The sequence below is a fragment of the Muscardinus avellanarius genome (genome assembly GCF_963383645.1).
Source record: "Muscardinus avellanarius genome assembly, chromosome: 2".
In the NCBI taxonomy this organism is placed as follows: Eukaryota; Metazoa; Chordata; class Mammalia; order Rodentia; family Gliridae; genus Muscardinus; species Muscardinus avellanarius.
The window spans coordinates 100579907-100603650 of record NC_137787.1 but is presented as its reverse complement, the minus strand read 5'-3'; the positions used below and the strand labels follow the sequence as shown (position 1 = coordinate 100603650).

At 42.4% G+C, this 23744-nt stretch overlaps 1 protein-coding gene across 1 annotated transcript in view; it reads left to right on the top strand.

The window, feature by feature from the left end:
* MGAT5 (alpha-1,6-mannosylglycoprotein 6-beta-N-acetylglucosaminyltransferase) overlaps positions 1-23744 on the top strand; it is a gene marked incomplete at both ends in the record, with an annotated part of 233475 nt that overhangs the window by 193877 nt on the left and 15854 nt on the right. The window contains 3 exons of the mRNA XM_080689223.1: positions 3898-4044; positions 13883-13999; positions 21804-21878. Of these exons, the coding sequence (XP_080545349.1) occupies positions 3898-4044; positions 13883-13999; positions 21804-21878 (339 nt within the window). The remainder of the gene's footprint in view (positions 1-3897; positions 4045-13882; positions 14000-21803; positions 21879-23744) is intronic.

Below are 23744 nucleotides of genomic sequence, written 5' to 3'. Positions count from 1 at the left end.
GTAGTGGTGGTGATGGTGATGGTGGTGATAGTGGTGGTGGTGATGGTGGTAGTGATGATGATGGTGGTGGTGGTGGTGATGGTGATGATGGTGGTGATGGTGGTGGTGGTGGTGATGATTATGATGGTGGTGGTGGTAGTGATGATGGTGATGATGGTGGTGGTAGTGATGATGATTATGATGGTATGGTGGTGGTAGTGATGATGTTGATGATGGTGATGGTGATGGTGATGGTAGTGATGATGGTGGTGGTGGTGGTGGTGATGATGGTGGTGGTGGTGGTGGTGATGATGATTATGATGATGGTGGTGGTAGTGATGATGTTGATGATGGTGATGGTGATGGTAGTGATGATGATGGTGGTGGTGGTGATGATGATCATCACCACAAAAGTATATATCAATTTGTGTACATCCATATTTGAATTATTCTTGATGTTTCCCATCAAAAGTGATTGAACAGAACTGGTGGCAGAGCTCAGTGTTAGGCATTCACCTAGCATATGTGTAGCCCTAGCTTATATCTGCAGCTCCCCCAAAACAAAGAGTGACTGAAAGTGACCAAATCCATCCAGTCTTCATAAGAACTGTGTCTATTCATGTTTAAAGGAATCTCTGTTAAGCACCATACTGAGGGGTTTAAACCAGTTCCATTCCTCCTTTCACACTAAAAACCCGAGTGGTTGTGCTAGGCTCAGTGCCAATATGTCGGAATGTCCCAATCCTATCTATGAATAAAGCGTATGCTACTTCATCTGTCCTCACTTGCTTAGCACTAATTCACAATTTTAATTATAGAACATAGCATCCCTTGTTTAGAAACAGTTATTGATGGAGCTGGAGTTGCCCCCATGGAGATGTACCATCCTCTGGAATGTCCTTGTTAGACTCCGGGCTTCTGAGGGCCAGGTGGAGTGTAAGTAAAATCCAGGCAGTTTTGCCCTGAGGTGCTGAGCCCTGTACTTGCATGCACTCTTGGTGCGTGTCTTTCGCATCTGTGCTAAGGAATGGCGAGGACGGAGGCATTAGGAGAAGAGCAGTTTGGTACGGTTAAGATACCAGTGTGTGGCGAGCCCATGAGCTTGCAAATGGTACAGCTGGAGGCAGTGAATTTTCTCTGCCTCCCTTGTTGTCATTCAGCCCTCAAATGTGCTATTTGACCTAAATACATCTGTTCCATTGTAATGGTACAGGTAATGAGAATGAGAATGAAAAATGGCTTATTGACAGAAGTGACAGGAAACAGTTATTTTGGTGTTTTCAAGCCACGCATTTCCTGCAATCCTAATTAGTGTGACAAGAAAACTCATTGCCAAGAAATTGGATGGTAGTTGCTTAAGCTCCCTTCTAAAGTAGTGAGGCTTCGGAGAGTTGGTGCAAAGCATATAGTAAGTGTACTGAGATGTTCTGGTGCCAGCAGGGTTTTGAAAAGACTTGGAGCAAATTGTTGTCCAGGTATAATTAAACCTAGGTCACATTCAAGTTCATTAAGCAACAGCCTCAAATTTTTGTTGAAATTGGTTGATCTGCAGAACCTAATTGATTTTTTCCTCAAGATTTTCTATTTATATAGTAAGTGTCGTGCTTCTTTCATTTCCTCCAAAGTTGTTAATGACAGTCTAGGGTTGATGAAGTTTGATTTCCAGGGGTCAGAAAACACTGAGGGTACCAGATCTCTGTCTAAACCCACAAAGACCTAGTCTGCACCTTCTAACATCTTTCAGAGTTAAAAAAAAATAAATAAATCCAGATATCCTGTGCTATCCTCTGCCCAGGCCAGCCTAACAGAGGTCCTCTGTTTTCCCCTGGAGAGCTAACATGTACAAAGAGAGTAGATGATAGAAATCCAGAGTTCTAACGATGGTAAATCTGGATTCCGCATGCTGAATAAAGCTGGAATATCTTGGAAGGCTAGCACATTCCGCTATTTCCTTGTATTTCTTTTGCTGTTGGGCCTCCCCACCTCTGTGCCACCATCATCTCTCAGACAGTCTCACTTCTGTTGACTACAATAAGGAGATTCCCTAGCCAGAGGCTCCAAATGGTATCAAGCCCCTCTGTCCTGCTGCTTCTGGGCTCCCAAGGCCTCTACTGTTCCTCATTCCTTGTCCTTAGGGAAATGAGGCAGCCAACAGGAGGGGCTTGCAAACCTCCCCTGGCCCTTCATCTCCCAGTTCCCTCCCAAGTGGAAGCTACTGGCTGTGTGATCTCAAGGTTTGGAGGAAATGAAAGAGAAAGAAAGAAAGAAAGAAAGAAAGAAAGAAAGAAAGAAAGAAAGAAAGAAAGAAAGAAAGAAAGAAAGAAAGAAAGAAAGAAAGAAAGAAAGAGAAAGAGAGAGAGAGAGAGAGAAGGAAAGAGGAAGGAAGGAGAGAGGAAGGAAGAAAGGGAGGAAGGGAAGGAAGGAAGGAAGGTTGGTTGGTTAATAGGATGAGAAGTGAAAACCTGAAATTTAGTTTCTTTCTCCAGAATTCTTTGAGCAACTACTTGATTCTCTCATGTTTCCGCTCTGCTGCCCTGGTATTGAGTCCCTGACACACACACAGTCTTTGTCTTAGGGAACCTAGCAGTTTGGACCAAACTCTCTCTCCACCAAGACCTCCTCAGTGATCATTCATTTAAAACAGCTGCAAAAGGCCAGGCGTGGTGGCGCACACTTGTAATCCCCGTGCTTGGGAGGTGGAGACAGGATGATGGCGCTGGTCCGAAGTCAGCCTTGCTGGCTTAAGAGACCCTGTTTCCAAATAAAAAATATAAAATAGGTCTGGGAGTGTAACCCAGAGGTAACCCAGAGTTTCCAGGTACCCCAGTACCACCAAAACCAAAAAATAAATAAAACAGCTGCAAAGAGAGTTTATTGGGGAGAAGGCTGGGGGGCTGGAGAACGCAGTGTGGAGCCAAATGCAGCTCCCTAGCCCCCTTCTTTCTCAGGCTGTTCCTCTACAGGAAGGCAAAAGGAAATGTTGCCCTGAGGCCTAATTGGCCTTTGTCATTGGTGTTTCTCTGGGGACAGATTTCAGAATAGGCTCCTTGATGTGAATAGGGAGAAGGAGGCCTCACCAAGCCCAGGCTTGGACCCGCCCATCAGACACCTCCAGCGTGTAGTAATCCCACACAGAACGGATGCAGTGAAGCATTTTCTGCGAAGTTATTTTACTTTCGAACCCAAGAATCAGATGCACATCCACTGACCTGCTGTGGCTCTCCCCTTTGTCACTGGGTCCTTGCTGCTGCAGGAGCTCCTGGAGCTTAGAGAGCGTGTTTCTGCTGCCATCTATTGGCTGCCTTGGAAAACACATGTCTTGCCTGAAGAAGAGGGAGAACTGGGCCTGCAGATTTAGCAACTGGGCACTCCCCCAGTGAGGGGAAAGTGAAATCCGGATGTTGGTGTTCCCCAGTGAAAACCCCACCATGAAAACCTGTGTTTACTGACCTAGCCGCATTTTAAAGCAGCTCCATTTGAACTGTAATCAAACTGCCATGTGACCTTTCTGTCCCTCCGCCCAGGGCCCCTGAAAAGGCCTGTTGTTCCCGCTTTAATGAAGAAAACTTCTGTTTGGTTAAGCAAGTGTTTTTCCAGTCATGACTCCTGGTGAGGTACAGAAAGAGGATTGTTGGGCCCTGCTTTTTATTGTTATTGTTTTCCTTTTAGTTGCCGGTGACCTTCCTGCCCTCTCACAGCCCCTAACACTTACTTTCTGAATGAAGAAGTAGAATTTAGTGACTTGAGCCACTCTGTGAGGGCTTTGAAGGTCCCTGATGATGATTTTCAGATCCTGGAGTAACTCTCTCTGCCCCACCCAGGGACTCTTCCAGGGTGTCTGAGGTAGCCAGTGAATGAACCACAGCACAGCCCCATCCTGACCAACATGTTTATGTGCTGTGTTTTTCTGTCTTACAGCTGTTTGTTGGACTTGGTTTCCCCTATGAGGGCCCGGCTCCCCTGGAGGCTATTGCTAACGGATGTGCTTTTCTGAATCCCAAGTTCAACCCGCCCAAAAGCAGCAAAAACACAGACTTTTTCATCGGCAAGCCAACCCTGAGAGAGGTAAGTCTCTATCCAAGTCATCCTTTTTTTAAAATAACAAGAATAATAAAGGCTAGGATTTAGCTCTGTGGTAGAACACTTACCCAACATGCATAAGGTGCGAGGTTTGATCTCCAGCACCACAAAAAATAAAAAACTAGGTATTTATTAGGTGCTAATTTAGACAGTCTTCTTAGTATCTATGGGGGAGATTGGTTCCAGGGCCTCCCCCCACCCACACACAAACACACACACATACACACATATAAGAAAACCTGCTGATACTCAAGTCCCTTATGGAAGATGGCATAGTATTTGAATATAACCTACTTGTATCCCCTCATATTATTTAAATCATCTGTAAATTACTTACAATACCTAATACAATGTAAGGTTGTTATACAGTGTTGTTTAAGGGATAATGACAGGAAAAGAAAGTCTGGATGTGTTTAGTGTAGATGCATTTTTTTCAAGTGTTTTGAGTATTTCTGAATCTGCAGAAAAGAGCTGGGTGATTAGCATCTTCTAGCATAGTCAAGTGGAGTGGGGTCTGGAGACCTATCCTTGGGTGCAGAGAAATGAGGAACTCGATCACAGCACCTCGCTGGTAGCAGGGCCAGGATCTGAGTCTTCATCTGCCCCCACAGTCAGGGATATTTCACTTTGCCCAACCCTGTCTTAATATGAGTACAGACATTCCAACTGCTTGATGACAGCTATACTCTTGATTGTCCAAATGTCTGGAGTTTAGGGAGGGAAGAAATCTACTGGGTAACATGTTTATGAAGAATCTTTCATGGTGAACAATGAAGTATAAAAAGTGAGCCATGGATGTTCTTAAAGAACATCAGCCTCAAGAGAGGACACACATCCTAGAGTCTAAAGTAATGTCCCTGGTTTTATTTTTTTGTTGTTGGTTTTGTTTTTTTTTTTTTGGTGATGATGCTGGGAATTGAACCCAGGGATATTCTACCTCTGAGCTATACCCCCAGCACTTTATTTTTTTTCTATACGTTTATTGGTGCACTGTCGTCTCACATCATAATGTAGTTGATAGTGATATGTCATACATGCACACAGCACTTGGTGGGCTTCCCCCTGGCTCCCTCCCCACTCCCCTCTTCATACAGGATATTAAGATTGGCATTGTTATTCTCACATACATGACGTCAACGGAAGTATTTCCTTCATTAATTCTCTCCTCTCTCCTCAGTCTCCCCTAGGCCACCTCCCTTACACCACTGGGTTTCTCTTCCATTATCTAAAATCCCTTTGTATCCTAACTTTGCCATATTTGAGAAGATATATAACCCTTCACTTTCTGTGACTGGCTGAATCTAAACATAATGTTCTCCAGGGCCATCCATTTTCCTGCAAATGACATAATTCTGTTCTTCATCGCTGAGTGGGATTCCACTGAGTATATATCCTATAATGTTGTAATCTATTCATCTGTTGATAGCTACCCAGGTTGGTTCTATGATTTGACTATTATAAATTGGGTCTTGCTAAGTTGCCAAGGGCCTCGCTAAGCTGCTAAGGCTGATCTTGAACCTGCGTTCATCTCGTCTCAGTCTCCCAAGAACTAGCATTATAGATGTGTGCCACCACACCTGGCTGCACCTGATCTTTTCATCCACCATCAACAGGTGCAGCCCTGTGAAGTGATCTGTTGCTAGAACCACATGCAGAAATCTGCCTGCCTACTTGCTGGCTTTGCTTCTTTTTTCTTCCTTCCTTCCTTCCTTCCTTCCTTCCTTTCTTTCTTTCTTTCTTTCTTCCATTCATTCTTTCTTCTTTGTGTATGTGTGGCACTGGGAATTGAAGCCAGGAGCATTCTACCTCTGAATGCCCTATTTCATTTTTATTTGGTCTTGCTAGGTTGATGAGAGTCTCACGAATTGCTGAGACTGTCCTCGAACATGCAATCCTCCTGTCTCAGCCTCCCAAGCCTTGTTCAGTTGCCTTCAGAGATTGTCTTGGAAAACCACAGCAGGTAATGAATCACACGGAGGAAAGTTGCCTTTAACTGGGGGAAATAAACAAAGCTACCTACAACTAAATATGAGTGCTCAAGCTGGGTGCTTCTTTATCTGGTCAGAAGCAAGTGTGTGCAAGAAACCAAAGGTCGATTTTCTTATTATTTCTGCACTGTCAGAAGGTGGCCCTGCAGGCTCTTCCTGATCAGGGAAGTGAAGGCAGCATTCATGTCTTCAGGACCTTCAGCTGGGGTTGCCCTGATGGGCAGCACTCCCATGACATCACAGTGACAGTCTATACATCATTCCTTCCTCAGTTCCCATGCTTTTAAGCCCTTCTAGGTCATTTTCTCTGAACCTACAAGGCATTTTTATCAAATGTACTTTATTGTGAGTCAAGAATCATAAAACTGATTATATGGGGAGCTCTTTTCTCTGGCCCTTCTATCATTGGTGAAATGGCCAAAGAAGATAGAAAATCAACAGGATCTATGAATTATCTCAAGAAGGTCAACTGTAGCCCAAATAATCTCTGAGGAGGGTTGAGCATAGGTTTGTTAGCTTGCTTTTTCTATCCTGATGATTAAACTCTTCACTTGGGGAGTGGCTTCTTTAGGAGGGATCAGTTTGCTCAACAGTCCTCACCTGTTTGCCAGGTGCTGTGGGAGGTGGTAGGGCACAGAGGTCAGGAACCTGGCCATCACTGAAGAGCTCATTCTTTGGAAAGGCTTAAAAGACTCCCTAGCCGTGAGACCTTCTCAATTGGAATCTCTACTTCTGCAAATGACTGGCTTCTTTGAAACTTTGGAGTTTGGGGTAGAAAACAGACTTCGGTCATCTCTTTTTTTTTTTTTAACAAAGAATGTAGATATTTCAATCAGTATGGAGGTTCCTCAGAAGACTAGGAATAGAACCACCATATGACCCAGATATACTACTCCTCAGTATCTTTCCAGAGGAACTGGAGGTAGAATACTGTGGTGAGACATGCATACCCGTATTTATCGCAGCATAATTCACAACAGCAAAATATGGAACTAGCCTGGGCATCTATCAGCAGATGAATGGATAATGAAAATGTGGTATATATACATGGTGGAATTTTACTTGGCTGTAAAGAACAAAATGTCATTCTCCGGAAAAGGGATGGAACTAGAGAATTATTGTCCTGAGTGAGATCAGCCAGTCTCAGAAAGTCAAGGGTTCTATATTGTTGTTGTTATTGTTATTTTTAATGTAGAAGCTAAAACAAAAATAGGAAGCAAAAGCAACTTCAGTCGAATTAGGAGAGAAAAGAGTAGACTGGGGAAAGGGGGCTAGGGGAGGGAGACAGACGGGGGGAAATGAGGAGGGAAAGAGTTCGAGTAAGGATGTGGCCATACAAGCTTTCACTACTAATCTCACTAGCATGTCTCGGGAAGTAGGGAGGGGGAATGGCAGGGGTGGTACATGGAAGAAAATACACCTAGTGATGTGTGCGTGTCTGTTTGTATGACATGGAATCTCACCACGATGTGTAATTACCCAGGGGCATCTGTTTCTGATTTTTGGAGAAACCTCTATGCTGTTCTCCATAATGACTATAGTAATTTATATTCCCATCCACAGTATACAAGGCTTCCCTCTTTACCACATCCTGACCAGCACCCATTATCCTTGGTCTTTCATTTATAAAAGCCATCCTAACATGCTTGAAGCAGTATCTCATTGTGACTCTGAGTTGCATTTCCCTGGTTACTAATGATGCTGAGCACCCTTTCATATACCCATTTGCCTCTTATTTGTCTACTCAGGTCTTTTACTTAATTTTTAGTTGTGCTATCTATTTTTTGCTATTGAGTGTAGACAGTCATTTTATAAATGGGATATTAAGCCCTATCAGGTGTGTGATCTGTAAATATTTTTCCCCATTCTACAGGTTGCCTTTTCTCCCCATTGATTAGTTTTGTTGATATACAGAAAGTTTAGTTTGATGCAGTCCTTTCTTGTCCAGTTCTGCTTTTATTGCCTGTGCTTTCAGGATCATATCTAAAAAGATTGTTGGCCAAACTAGTGTGAAGACACATTTTGTGCCCCACATCTCCCCTGTAGTTGTCCTGTGTAGGCCTTCAGTGTAAGTCTAATCTATTTTGGGTTGGGTTTTATACATGGTATGAAATACAGCTCTAAAGTCATTCTTATGCATGTAGGTATTCACTTTTCCCAGCACTATTTGTTGATGAGACTAGCCTTCTTATGTTCTTAGAACCCTTCTGAAGACCACTTGACCATAAATAGATGGATTTATTGGGGGTTCTCTCTTTAGTTCCATTGGTCTATATGTCTATTTTTATTCCAGTATCATCCATAGGTTTTCACTTGGGAGTAGAAAATCTCCAAAGTCCTACTTCTGCCCAAATTGTGCAAATTATTTGCAGTTGTCCATGTTTTTAATTTTTGTGATAAATTAGACATAATATGAAACTTACCATTTTAGCCACTCTTGGGAGGGGGCACTAGGGAATGAACCCAGGGGCATTCTACCTCTGAGCTAAACCTTCAACCATTTGTATTTTTTATTTTGAAGTAAGGTCTCATAAAGTTTTTGAGAGTCTTGTTACCTTTCTGAGGCTGTCCTGAACCCTACAATCCTCCTTTCTCAGCCTCTGGTATTGGGATTACAAAAGTATATACCACCACGGACAGCTTTATTTATTTTAAAATAGTATCAACCATACAGAAAAGCTGCAAAAATAATACACAGTTCAGGGGTACCCTTCATCCAGCTTGGTATAGTGGTAATATTTAACAGAACCTCAGTAAAATTACCAAAACCAAATAATTAACATTGGTTTCCTAGTATTCTCTAAACGACAGACTTTATTTGCATGTAACCAGGTTTTCCACTGAGGTTTTTTCCCCCTTGGATCCAATTCAGAATCCCACACTGTACTTAACTGTCATGTCTTCTTTCTTGGTCTTCCAATCAAAAAATCCAGACTCTCGTTGTCACTCATGACCTTAATGCTTTTTTAAAATACAGGTCAGTTTTTTGTACACTGTCTATTTCCTGAAAAGCATCAGAGACACTTTTCAATACCACCCAACCTTTGCCCAGTCAACAAAGCAATGCTACACAGCTCACAGCAGCCAGTATGAAGTTATCGAGAAAAGTTGTTTTCTGTCAGTGGCCATCATTTAATAATTTGCTTTCTACTGAGGTCATGCATGCTTTCATTCTTTATGCTGTAAAGAGAAAATAAACATTGGCGCTGCTGCACAGGACAATTCTACCAGCCTCTAAGTGAGACTCCAGTAGAAAGATAGTGTGAACTCCTTCGACAGCTGAGCAGCAAGTGACCTCACTCACAGACCCCTCTGGTCCAGGGAAATTACAGGTGTTTGTCCATGGTGCTCCTTCAAATACTGGAGCAAATACAACACATTTTCTGTTTTCCTGGAACTCCAAATCTGATATGGAAAAATGATAAGGTGGCTGCATAATCAGTGAGAGCACATAAAAAAGAGCTAAGTGGATTAATGAGGGGAGTGGACTTGAAACTGTGCCCGGTGCAGGGAGACTATGCCGGGCTGGCTGAAAAGACATGGCTGATGGGGCTGGACTTTAATGAAAGAGGAAGAGAAGAGGTCTCAAGTCTGTCCGGCCTGCAGGTAGATGAACTTGGGAGGCCCCCAAGAAGGTTAATTTGCCTCCTGCAGGAGGACAGGGCCCATCTTCAGCCTCCTCCAGCAACACCAGAAGAGGGCTTTGACCAGGTCCACATGCTCTGCTCTTTCAGCTCCCAAAAGCCTCCAGAGGCCCCTAACCAAAGAAGTTTTTAATTGGAAAAGAACTGTAAATAGGTCTAGTTTTTAAAGGGTCAAAACACCTCAAAAATTATTTTCCACCTAGCAATCAAAACAAAATTTAACTGAAGCAGACATAATTATATAGTCCTTTCTTTGTGCCCATGAGAACATGCAAATCTTTTGCATTAAGCAACAGTTCATCTGTATAAATTGACCCATAGCAATTGTCTCTGTGTCTTTGCCTTCACTTGAAGGGAAGGAAGAGTCTAGATTTCTAAATGGGAATTTAGCTTCTTTCTTTGTTTTTATTTTTACACCTGGCCAGTTTTTAAAACTGCCGTAACTACTCAGAGGGGGAAAAAGTTCCATATTGCCTTAAGTTAGGCATGGTTCAAGTTATACTTTAATAAAAATTGGATTTTTATCTTTATATCAAGAAACATGCTAGTAGGTTCCTGTTCACTATTCAGGCATTTTATAAACCATTAGAAGTTCTCTGACTTCAGAGTTTGTTTGTTTTTTCTCTCATAAAGAAAATGCATTTCTCCTTGGAAATGTAATAGCCACTCTAAAGTAATGACTCATATTTAATAAATTTTCATTACTTTTACAAACTATACTCTAGTAAGTTTCCTGATTGATATACAATGAAGTAGCTGAGATCAGATAGCTCTCAATAAATTAACAAGCAGGACCATAACATTCAGAGGGGGCTAATGAATCTCCAAATGCCTCACTCATAAAATTAGGCCACCCTCAATAAACGTAAAAGGATAAAATGATAATGGCTCGGCATTTTGCATTTTCTTGATGCTCAGAGCAACCTTGAAAATAAGCAGGAGCTTTAAAAGAAGGGAGGGGGCCAGAGACTGCTGCCAGTATGCAAATTACTAAATAGTGACATTGCTGGCAACTTTAATTTCCGCTGATTTCAGTGGAAGAACTAATTAGTTCATTCTCCAGGCCCCAAATGAAAATCATGTGATATTTTGTGCATCTTCAGAAAAGGTTTAATACAAGCATACATTCAATCCTGGGATTTTTTTCATGTTGTGAGTTTTAAGAAAGCAATTAAAAATAGTCCTTTTGTTAGTCCTTAAGAACACAGTGGCATCCTCTAAATTGCCTTCTTCCTTTCTGTCCAAAGCAAACAGGTTGTTGAGGCATCTGGATTTGAACTTGGCTCTATTACTTTCTGGTTGTGTGGTCTTGAGGAAATGCAAACCCCTCTGCACCACAGAATCCTCATGGCTGCTCAGGAAGCCTGGTAAATAATGCACGTGTGAAAGATTGTTGCGATGCCTGGCCCAGCCCACAATTTCATCCATACAGATTGAATCCATATATGGGCAGAGAAAAGAACAAGCTGCAGAGCCTACAAATCCTCTGTAGCGAGCAGCACGTGTCAAGAGGATGGGGAGCCAGAGGCTAGTGAGGGACGCGACCAGGGTAGAGGAAGCAGGAAAGCTCTGCAGCCTCGGGACCTGGGAGCTTTCCTCTCCTATATTTTTCTGAGTAGTTGGCAACGGAAGCTGCAGCTGGAGCCCGGCACCTCTGATAGCCCCCACCCTGCCCTGAATTGTATGTGCAGGTCGTTGATGTGGGGTGAACCCAAGAGCACTGGTCAGAGCAAGACGGAGTGGTGCTGATTTGATCATCCTCCCTGTATATATCTCTAGTGGATTCCAAAGAAAAAAAGAGCCAAATTGGTCTTTGGAGCAAAGGTCTTCACATTACCAGAGCTCCTCCTTTCATATATGATTTTTCTCCTGAGTAAAATTTATAAATAATGTAACCTGCCTGCCGGGGTAATTTTAAAAAGAGGGAAGGATCATTTCCTAAAGCTAGCATAAGGGAAAAATAAAAGGAAAACAATTTCTATTAAAGTAATACATGTTTTAATATTTGTAGCCAAGAACTATTCTAGAATATATTATGTCTCATTCCTTAGGATGAACATTTGGATTTAAAAGAAATAAAACATTTCAGCTGAACGTTGTCAGCCTTTTTTGCTTATAATTGACATTAGCAAAGAGGAGCTAAATATAAGAGTGTGTATACATATCATACATATATCCACAGTTGCCATTAATGTGATAACTATAAATATAGACCAGTTTGGATATATTTTACCAGAGCAGCACTGACTTTGCTACCATGACTTTTTCCAAAAGTGACAGCTCATGAGTGAAGTTCCAAATAAAACGGAGTGCAAACATGTCTTGATTTCCATGGTAATTATGTTGCTGGAAAATTCAATGTAGATTAAAACTGTATTAAAGAGTTAGATTCTATAAATCCACATAAAAGCCCAGCAGGGCATCTGAAAGTGATTTGGACTGGGGAGTATACTCAACAGTATATAGCATGATTAGCAGGTATAAGAACAAGGCCCTGGGTTCACTCCCCAACAACATCAACAAAAAGGCAATCAAAGAGTCGTTGGGGAAGTGGCGATTCTTCACTGCGTGGGACTCCTGGGCATCATGAGAAGTCATGTATTCTTAGCTCCCACTCATAGGGTGTAATACTGAGGTAGCACCACCTGGCCGTCTTTTTAACTGAAAATGTTCTCACAAATGTCTAGTGAGAACTCCTTTACACCACTACCTTAAAGGGAAACATGAATAACATGATTGAGGGATAAAATGAGAATGGACTTTTGAACTGGGTACGGTGGCACACTCCTGTAATCCTGGTACTTGAGAGGCTATGACAGGAGCATCGCAGGTTCAAAGCCAGCCTCGGCAACTTAGTAAGACCCTGTTTCAAAATAAAAAATAAAACGGGGCTGAGGGTGTCGCTTGAAGGTAGAATGCCCCTGGATTCAATCCAAAATAAAATGGACAAACAAAAATAAAATGAACCTTTTTTTTTTTTCAGTACTGGGGATGAAACCCAGAGGCATTCTACCTCCCAGCTATACCCCCTGCCCTATTTTTTATTCTTTATTTTGAAACAAGGTTTCACTGGCTTGCAAAGTACCTCACTTAGTAGCAGCAGAGGCTGTCTACAAACTGCAGTCCTCCTGTCTCAGCCTCCCAAATGCTGGGATTACAAGCATGCGCCACCACGCCTGGCTTAAAATAGACTTTTGAAGAACTCACAATTGCCAATATACATACTTGTTTTATTTGGCCACTCATTGTTCTTAGAAATAAAACTTCCTTTAGAATAAAACAGCCTTCCTTGCTTTTCTGATTATAAATTGTCTTTCTAAATTTTAGACTCCACTGTTAACACTAATAATTTTTCCTGAAACCATTTGAAAATGTTTGTGTTTTACTAATGGCACCACTCTTCTTTCCGTTACTTTCCACATGCATTGTTACTCGTCCTCCCAAGACTCCTGCACTCTTGATTTTTATTGCAGTTATCTTAAGTGCTTACCTGTCTATCATCGCCTGGATAACAAATGTTCGTTTGATCTAGGTGGTTCTCAAGGCTGGGTATGGCTAAGTGTAAATATCCATCAGGAGTTAGCATGCACATCTGCTCAGCATGCACAAGGTCCTGGGTTCCATCGCCCACCACACACACACACACACACACACTCACACACATGCACCTGTTGTAGCCTCCTTGTCACCTAGTTGTGACCTCCAACTTATTTCCAATTTGGATTAAAGATGTGGATCCATTCCTGTTTTCTTGTCTGCTGTATTTGGTTAAGAGGCTTTGATTAGCAAAGAGAAGGATTATTTATTTATTTATTTATTTATTATTTTTGTGGGTCTGGGGATGGAACCCATGGGCATTCGACCTCTGAGCTACACCCCCTGCCCTATTTTTTATTCTTTATTTTGAAACAGGGTCTCACTAAATTATGGAGGGCCTCACTAAGTAGCTGAGGCTGTCTGTGAACTCTGATCTTCTAGTCTCAGCCTCCCAAATGTTGGGATTACAAGCGTGCACCACCACGCCCGGCTAGCAAGGGGAAGGATTAAAAAAAAAAAAAAGTCTTGTTACCCATGCAAGGACAACTCAGTACCATAAAAAGTGTAACACTTCATCTAGCACAGGTTTTTGCCCCCCCCCCAAAAAAAAAAAACAGTGTTTGTGAAAGTGAGATGTTGTCCTTTCTCTTCCAGCTCACATCCCAGCACCCTTATGCTGAAGTTTTCATTGGCCGGCCACACGTCTGGACCGTCGATCTCAACAATCAAGAGGAGGTGGAGGACGCGGTGAAAGCAATTTTAAATCAAAAGGTTGGTTCCTATTAGTCCACTTCCCCCATGAGTAATATGACCTGGAACTGATGGAAAATGTCCCATACTAATGGTGCCAGAAAGTGGAGCTTTTTCACCTTGGCTGGGGTCAAAACATGGCCAGCCCTTAAGATCTGGCTGGAGGATTTCATAGATGGTCCATGAAATGGAGAAAGAATGGAGCTGGTATCCCAATGTGGGCATGGATTCAACAAACCTGTCGACCTTGTGTCCAGGCAGAGCAGGGGTGGCTCGGTCTCTACAATCAGGAGGCCTAATTCTGTCACTCAGAGAGATCTGAAAAGTGTGGGGAAACACGAGAGAGGGAGAGGGAGGGACAGGCAGGGAGAAGTAAAAAAACACTGTGAGAAAAATACTGGGAAATGTTTTTCTAGATCATCTGTTGACTTGGGTTTCCTATCTAAACTTTTCTGGACTATTCTCATCAATTCAGCAGGGACTTATTAAGAGTCTACTATGTACAAAGCACCCTCTGAGCCACTTTCATAAACATAAATGAGGCTCCCTACCTGTGGGAAGCCTCCCATCTACTAGAGAGGGTTCAGTTGTCCTGAGCCTGCTGTGGACTGTCCCAGGTGCACCTTGTCCTGTGTGTCTCTTATCAGAACACTTCTCATCTTGTTGATGGTTTTATTTTTTTGTTTTGTTTTATTTATGGCATTAGGCATTGAACTCAGGAGCATTCAACCTCTGAGCTATATTACCAGCCCTTTTTTATTTTATTTTGTAACAGGGTCTCACTAAGTTGCTGAAGGTCTCACTGACTTGCTGGGGCTAGCCTCGCCTGTGATCCTCCTGTCTCAGCCTTCCAAATACTAGGATTATAGGCATGCGCCAGCACGCCTGACCCTTAAAATGTTTTAAGAGAAGCATATTGGTGTGCTGTGAATATGAGCTATATTTACATACTTTGGCTACCCTCATCTGTAAGGTAGAGTTAATATTACCTACTTCATCCGTCACTTGTGTGGACTAAATGAAATCATGTCTACAAAGTGCTTAAGTACAGTGAATATCACAGAGCAGGCCTTTAGTCAGTATTAAGTTAATTTTTTCACAACTGACAGTCTAATTTTCTGCTAGACTGTAACATGAGGACATATATATATAACTGTCTTCCTACTGTATTACCAGTACTCAGCATCTTGATTTACCTGATGGTTGGATGGGAGAGAGGCAAGGAGAAAGGAATTGATGTTTGCAAACAAATGCATATGCATAACACAAAGATGATGTTCCATGCCAAATGCAACACACAAAAGATCTCGGGGTGGAGTAGGAGGAGGCTCTCTCGAGAATGCTGCTTTATGAGCTGAGTCTTATAGGATGAGTAGGAATTTGCTACAGAACTGTGAAGGACTTGGGTTCAGAGCGTAGCGTGATCAAAAAGACAAGAGACTGGAAAGGAATATGTCCTGGGAGGAACGGCTAGTTGCTCCTATAAGGAACCATCTTTCCTCTTTGGGAAGTAGAATGTAATAACCAATTTGTGGCCCACTAATCTGCCAATTTCAATTAAGTCAAAACATCTCCCAGGAGCACACTCTGCTGCATTATCTGTACTCAGCCACAGTAAAGATGGGGATTTGGTGTGGCTGTCAGCTTCTCATCAATGACATGTCCAGACCCAATCCCAGTCTCAACAGTTTTGGGCAAAGTGCCTCTTTCTCGGGTGACCTAGCTGATAGAAGTGTCAGTAGACTTTGGTCCCACTGGGCTGCCTCAAACTATCTGCTCTACATCTGAAGTTTCACCAGCAGGAAGGGAGTCATTCCGGAGGAGATCACAGGCTCTTCCTTCTTCAGTGCCTTGGTTATTAGTTGCTCAAGGCAGCTGTAGCAAAGTACCTCAGCTTGATGGCTTAAATAGCAGAGATGTACTCTCCACAGTTCTGGAGGCCAAAAGTCTCAAATCAACACATCAGCAGGATCATGCTCCCACTGAGGGCTCCAATGGAGAACAGTAGGTCCCTGTGTCCGAGGTGTCACTCTCTACAGTTTCGGTGAACTGTAGTCAACTGTGATGCAAAAATATTAAATAGAAGATGGGTGAGGTTGTACATGCCTGTAATCCCAGTACATGAGAAATTGAAACAGGAGGATCACAGCATTTTGGACAGCCACAGCAGCTCAGTGAGAACCTGTTTTAAAATTAAAAAATAGTGCTAGGAGAGGGTTAATGCTCAGAGGTAGACTGCCCATGGGTTTGATTTTTCATATATATATATATATATATATATATATATATATATATGAAAATTCAAGAAAAAACGTCATACATTTAAAATTATACCCCATCCTAAATGACATGATGAAATTTTATGCCATCTGGCTCTGTCCCATCCAGTTCATGAATCAGCCTTTTTTCCAATATATCCATCATATACAATGCTGGATATGATACCCATCCTGATTTAGTACCTGTCTTGGTTATCACCTTGTATGTGGTGTCATAGTGCTTATATAAAGGGTTTGGTACTTGCTTAACTTTCCAGCATCCACTTGGGATGTGTCCACCTTGGGTAAAGGAGGACTGCTATATTCGTCCTTGCCTCTCCCAGCTTCTGGAAACCTCAGCCATTCCTTGGCTTACAGCCTTAGAAGTTTAATGTGTGTATGTGTGGTACAAAGATTGAATTCAGAGGTACTCTACCACTGAGCTACACCACCAATCATCATTTTTTTTTTTTGAGGCAGAATCTTGCTAAGTTGCCCAGACAGTCCTCGAACCTGAGGAGATCCTCCTGTGTTAACCTCCTAAGTGCTATGATTACAGATGTGTACCACCTCATCTGGCCCACCTCAGAGATTCATCTCTGCCTCCATTGTTATGTGGCTTCTCCTCAAGTCTTGCTTTGCCTCCCCTTATGTTGGATTAGGACCCACCCCCAAATCAGTGTGACCTCATCTTGATTACATCTACAAAGACCCTATTTCCAGATATGGTCACATTCACATATTCTAGAGGTTAGGGCTTCTGAGTATTTTTGGAGGGGACATGATTCACCCCAACACTTAGTCAAGAACAACATGCCCTTAAAGAGGAGTAATTTGAAAACTGAGGCAGAGGCAGAAAACTTGAGATCACAGAGTCGCAAACATACTAAGTGGTCCCATTTTTTAAACCAGTATCTAATTGGAATGGCCGGTGCATCAGGTGTTGAGGGTAGCCATGAGTGTCTGCTCACCCCTATTTGAGTTTGTTTTGTTCACTCTATGGAATGTTTAATACTCCACAGTTTAGTTAAAATCCTCCTTAACCTTATTCAACATTATTCCAAAAACTACTTAAGGCCATAGTTTTAGCAATAGATTATGCATAAAGAAAGCCTTGTAAACCTTATTTCATTTAATCTTTATACAGTTCTGTAGAATAGGACTATTGCTCTCAGTTTAAATGAGAAAATTAGGGTTTAGAGAAGATAAATAATTGACTAAAGGTTTCATGAGTAACTGGTACAGCATGAATTTCAAGCCTTTAATTATATTGTTAAGGTAATATTAAATTTTAAAAGAAAAAACATAAAATAGAGCAAAAATTTAAAAATGAAGTAGAATAAGAAATGAGATTAATACAAAAACTACTGTCATAAAAATCCCTACAGTTAGAAATTGGTCAGGAAATTTGGTGTTAAGCTTTCTGTATTTAATTCTAAGATTTTTAAATTGCATGACACTCAAAAAAAAAGGAGAAAGATAAAAGAAAACATGACCTATCCTTAAGAGAGAAACAGCAAAACCAAGCCTGGAAATTGCCCACATATTGTAATTATCAAATAGCAACTTTAAAATGTCACATACTTGTAATCCCAGTACTTGGGAGGTTGAGACAGGAGGACTGCAGGTTCACAGCTAGCCTCAGCTTCCTAATCAGGTCCTCCACAACTTACTGAGACCCTGTTTCAAAATAAAGAATAAAAAATAGGGCTGGAGTGTAGCTCGGAGTTAGAATCCCCAGTTCAATCCCAATTCAGCAAAAATAAAATGCTATTGGTGCATGCTTTTAATTCCAGTGACTCAGGAGGCTGGGGCAAGGGGATTTTATGTCCAAGGCCAGTCTGGGCAACTTAACAAGACCCTGTCTCAAAAATAAACCAAAGGCTGATGATGTGGCTCAGAAGTACAGGACCCTGCGTTCAACTCCAGTACCAAAAGAAAAAAAAAAAGCTATGATAAGTGCATGGAACTATGTAATGAGGGAAGTGGACAGCACATGTGAACAGAGAGGGAATTTCAGCAGAGATGGAAGCTGGTTTTTAAGCCAATTGGAAAATGCCAGGGGAAAGAAGTATCAGAAATTAATTCATTCAGTGGGATTTTCAGCAGACTGTACACATAGAGCCGAGAGGAAAATATCCGTGAACTTGAAGACTTGTCAGTAGAAATGATCCAAACTTAAACACAAAGAGAAAAGGAAATTAAATTATTTAAAAAAAAAAAAGAGTATGTGAAATCTGTGAGACAATATCCAGTAGCCTAGTGTAGGTGGAGGGAGAAATGGCCACAGTAGAAATTTCTGAGAAGATAATAGCTAAGAATTTTCAAATTAATGAATGGCATCAAGTTTACAGACCCTAAGAGCATGGTAAATCTCAAGTAGGATAAATAAAAAGAAAAACACACCCAGATACAGTATAATTAAAGTAGTAACAACAAAAATAAGGAAAAATGTATTATATTCAGAGGATAGTGACATTAAAGACAGCTGACTTCTCATCAGAAACAGTGGAGACCATAAATAAGGGTCCCCAGGAGATAGAACATGTAGATCCTTTAAGTAGTCAGACTTCGGATACTGTATTTCATAAATATGAAGGGAAGCTTTGAACAAGGAAATGGCTTTATCTAGTTTACATTTTGAATCCTCCAGAGGATTATAAGGTTTATCCAACTCAAAATCTTTGAAGAATAAATAGAGGAGCCAGAACTCAAATCCCTGGTACCTTCTAAGATCATCTCCTTGAATGCTGCCAAGCCACAGGTGGGGCTGTTCAGGCTAGCTGGTGTCTGAGAGCAGTACCTCACAGGACCTGTACTTCAACCTAGAAAGTGGAGTGGCTACCAGTGAACACAGTATAAATTGCACCAGAAGGGAGGTCAAGAGAAGCAAGTGGAGGAGAAAATGGGAAGTTGGTGGAAAGTGCCCAAGGCCTGCAGCCTGCAGACATCCTTCCTGTGGCCTGATCAGAGGAGTAGTAGGCCTTTGTCCACAAAGCAGGATAACCAGGAATGTGCCCTTCCTTCTCTAATGGACCCTACTTGGTGTTCTCATGGCCTGGATGCAGCTTCAGTGTTCTCTTTCATTCCAGACTCCAAAGACATCTTGACTTGTTCCTGAAGGACTGTTGGGAAGGCAACTACACCCTCTGATCCCCCAGTCCACACAACAGCTCCTGCTTCAGGGCCAAGCCGGTGCATGCTTGGCCTTATCCCCAAACCAGGAGTCAGGGAGCTTTCCCACGCAGAGGCCCTGCTCCAGTCCACAGCGGGAGGGCTAGTGGAATGCTCTGGCCACTCGATGGCCAGGAATGTAATTTCCTTTTCCTTTATAGGAAAATTGTCTGGCTTTATATCCTTTAAAACAGTGAATTGGCCACAGGCGATGAATGAGTCAGCATCCCTTTGGTTAAATGGCTTGGCTGGGAGAGCAGAGAAAGAGCCATTTTTCTGTATTTACTGCTTTGAGCCCTTTGAATTAATTCCGTTTTCTAATGGCTGCCCTTTGGAATATGTCATCAGAATGGCCCTGGGGTATTGAGCCTGTTTCCTGCCACAGAACTGGATCCGTTGGCCTTGTGATAGATGACCACCAGTGTGTGTTTATTTCACACTTAAATTCTACTTGTCCACTTATAAATGAACCCAGATGTGCCATGTCCTCTGCCTTAGATCGTTTCTTTTTGTTCCTTCTATAAATTTTTGGGAGGAGATTCATCTCTAGGCCAGTTATGGAAAGCTTCTGGAGTCATTCATAGGTTGAGTTAAGAAACATTCTTTAAAAGAAAGAAAACTTTTACATTTTCTATGAAGAGCTGTGTCTGGGTCAGAGAGGGCCCAGCAGGTGCAAAAACTTGAAATAAGAAAGAACAAGCCGAGAACATGAAAGTCACTTCTCAAAGTATGTTCAGCTCTTTGGAGATGAGTAGAGGCACCTCTCTGTTCTTGTGGAATAGTGCCCCTGATATTACCAAACTTATGGCCCAGCCTCTTCTCTCTCTGTCAGATAGATGTAAACAGATATGGCTGAGATCAACCTGCATCTAGCTGTGTATTTAAAGGTATACTATCGCCAGGTATGGGGATACATATCTATAATCCCAGTACTTGGGAAGCTGAGACTGGAGGATCACATGTTTAAGGCTACCCTCGGCAACTTAGCAAGACCCTGTTTCAAAATTAAAAAGGCCTGAGAGCCAGGTGTTGTGGCACATGCCTATAATCCCAGGGAGACTTGGGAGACTGAAACAGGAGGGTCACCAGTTCAAAGCCAACCTCAGCAACTTAGTAAGGCCCTCTGCAACTTAGACTTGTTTCCAAATAATAAAATAAAAAAGACTGGGGATGTAGCTCAGAGATAAAATGCCCCTTGGTTCAATCCTCAGCACCACAGAAAATAAAATAAAAATAAATAAATAAAAGGGCTGGGGGATGTAGCTTTTTTAAATTATGACCTACGATTTCAAGTGTACTATTAACTGAACACCCAAGAAAAGGGGAGAGCACGCCTGAGACCACCTAGCTGACCACCCACTGAGGAATGTCCTATCTGCCAGTTGTCCTGTGTTCAGTTCACACACATTTTGTCCCCATACTGTAGAGTCAAGTTAGGCCTAAGACGGATCTGGTGAAGGTGCCTCTCCCTGTCTCTAACAGGTACCCTCCAAAGCTGTAACAAAGGGGCTTGCTGGTGATTAAATCCCGAATGAAATTTCCATCTCATATTGAAAGGACACAGGCCTCAGGGCTGGTGGACATTGTGCAGCAGAGATCAAACCCGCGTACCTTCTCCCTCCTTCCAGTGTTACCATAGCAATAAGAATGCACCGCCAGGGTCTCCTGTACCCTCAGAGTCTGAGCTCCCCAGTATAAGTAGAGAAATCTCACTTGAACTCCAGCTTCCCCTGTCCTTTCACGCCAAATTTCACACTGCTCACTCGGCCTGGAAAGTCGTCCACATCTCAGCCTCCCCCAGCCTTGCTGTTCTGGGCTCCTGCCTGGCCTGAGAAGCCCAGCGTGAGCAGAGGTCAGCTTGGCCCTCCCAGGGTCCTCCAGCTGAGCTCCTTGTGGCGCTGGGTCACTTTGGTTTAGTAACCTAAGTTCTCTGGACGCATGCTTACCTCACCTCTTAACATAGACCAGTGCTTTGGTCACCATCATGGGTCCTCATACTGATCGTTCTGTGCTTTTCTCAAATTGGTGACTGTGCCTTCATTCAGGAGACATTCATCATCACTTGCTAAGTGCCTACATGGGCCACATTGAGCCCATGTAGGGACTGAGCCCATGTCACTTTGTTGAGTGACAGCTGTGTGATTGACACTAACCTTGACTACAACTTAAAGGAGGTGGGTTTTTCTTCCCACCCTGTTACACATGAGGTATCTGAGACTTCGGCTCAGGGTCTACACTAGGGAAGAACACAGTGAGGTTGGGCGCCTGCCTGTTGACTTCCAAGTCCGTGGTCTTACCCACTCCTGAGGCCGCCTTGAGGCTTTGGCGCTTGAGTTGAGCAAGTCACTGGAGGATCAGATCCTCTTTCATGGTGCCATGTTCTTTTTCCACAGATTGAGCCTTACATGCCATATGAATTCACGTGCGAGGGGATGCTGCAGAGAATCAACGCTTTCATCGAAAAGCAAGTAAGGCTCATCAGGAGTCCATCTTTTTTGGTCCTGTCCTGTTCCTCTTTACCTGGAGGGCTCTCACACACAGTTAACAGCTCACCAGTTTTCTCTGGTTACTTGTCTGTTAGAAGACTCCAGAAGCTAGAGTCTGGGTAGAATTCTACCTAAATTCTAAAATCTGGGTAGAATTCATGACCACAGCCATGGTCACCCGAGGGAGTGTCTTTCTTGGGATATATTTTTCATGACTGGAAAGTTGCACAGACACTTTCAACAGGAAGTACTGGGTGGTCAAGATGGAGTCTTCCGTGACCACTGGGGCCTGTGCCCTGAGTGGGTGCTGGGGGTGGCATGAGATCTTGGGAGGGTCAGAGGACAGACAGATGTCTCTCTGTCCTGCCTTCATTTCTTAGAAAGGCAAGAACTCAAACTGGTTTCTGAGCATTCCTTTAATAGTATGTGCTCTGTGATTCTAAGCATGTTAGGACTTTCTAGTGGTTTTCAAACATCTTTTCACACAGGACCCTTTTCAAGTGAAACCTAGGTATATAAAGCAGATAAAAGCAGGACTTCAATTTCAAAGCAGGGGAGGCTGCCCACAGCCCCACAGCCCCCAACGGGCTTGAAAACTGCAGCTTATGCTCTAAGAAGTAAAGGCCAAGAGCATCATCACCACCCTTTTATAATATTTTAATTCCTTGGGCTTCAAAAGCAACATAGAGCTAGAAATAGTCAGACTTGGAACCCCCATGGGCAGGAGAGTCTGAACTCCTTGACCAGGTTCCAAAAATAAGGGACTCCCCTTAAAGGAAAGGGCAGAACAGTTTGGGGCAGTTGAGGGGGGCGTTGCACAGTAGGGAACCAGCAGACCCAGCTGAAAATAGGAATGGTGGATTGAAAATTTAAGTAGGCAATAGATTGAAGGCCCAATGGGAATTTCAAAAGAAGGGTTGGTGGTTTCAGGGGACTGAACAGCCAGCGCTGCTCTTGGAGAGGGAAAGCCCATATGATCGTCTGAGTGTTTGATGCAGCAGGAGGACATTCTCTGCAGCCCAGCCACCTGGGCACCATGATATGTGATCACATGAGCTACTCAGCTTCCTGTGCCTCAGTCTTCTCCTCTGTAAAACAAGGATAATAACAGGACTTACTTAATAGGGCTAACATAATTACATGAAGTGCTTAGAACAGGGTCTGGCACATAGTGCTCAAATAAATGCAACCTAGTACAGTTGATTATTTAATAATTATATTATGGTAATATATTAATAATTATGTATATATATAATGTACATTACTCACTGGACTTTCCCATGAGAATGTAGTGTTTGAATCTTTATTTAATCTTTATACAATGAATATATAATATTCATTGTATAAAGAATGTATATTCATTGTATGCAGAATGATATAATATTAGAACTCCAGCTGCCATATATACACAAATTCTTTGCCAACGTGTCCTAGACACATCCCAGTACCCTAACCCTCTCTCATCTGCAGTTTTATTTTACAAGGTTTTGGTTACTCACAGTCAACCATGATCCAAAAATACTAAATGGAAAATACCAGCACAGTGATGAGCTATTTTTGGAAAGAGAGAGACCGTATTCACATAATATTTTTTTTACAGTATACTGTTACAATTGTTCTATTTTATTTTTAGTGTTAATCTCTTGCTGAGCCAAATTTGTAATTAAACTTTATCATAGGTATGTATGAATAGGAGAAAACATAGTGTGTACTTAGAGTTTTGTACTACCCACAGTCTCCGGCTTCCAGTGGAGGTCTTGAAACATATCCCCCAAGGATAAGGTGGTCTACTGTGTGACAACCCATTTAATCCTCACAGTAGCCCCTAGAGGTGGCAGTAATAACTCT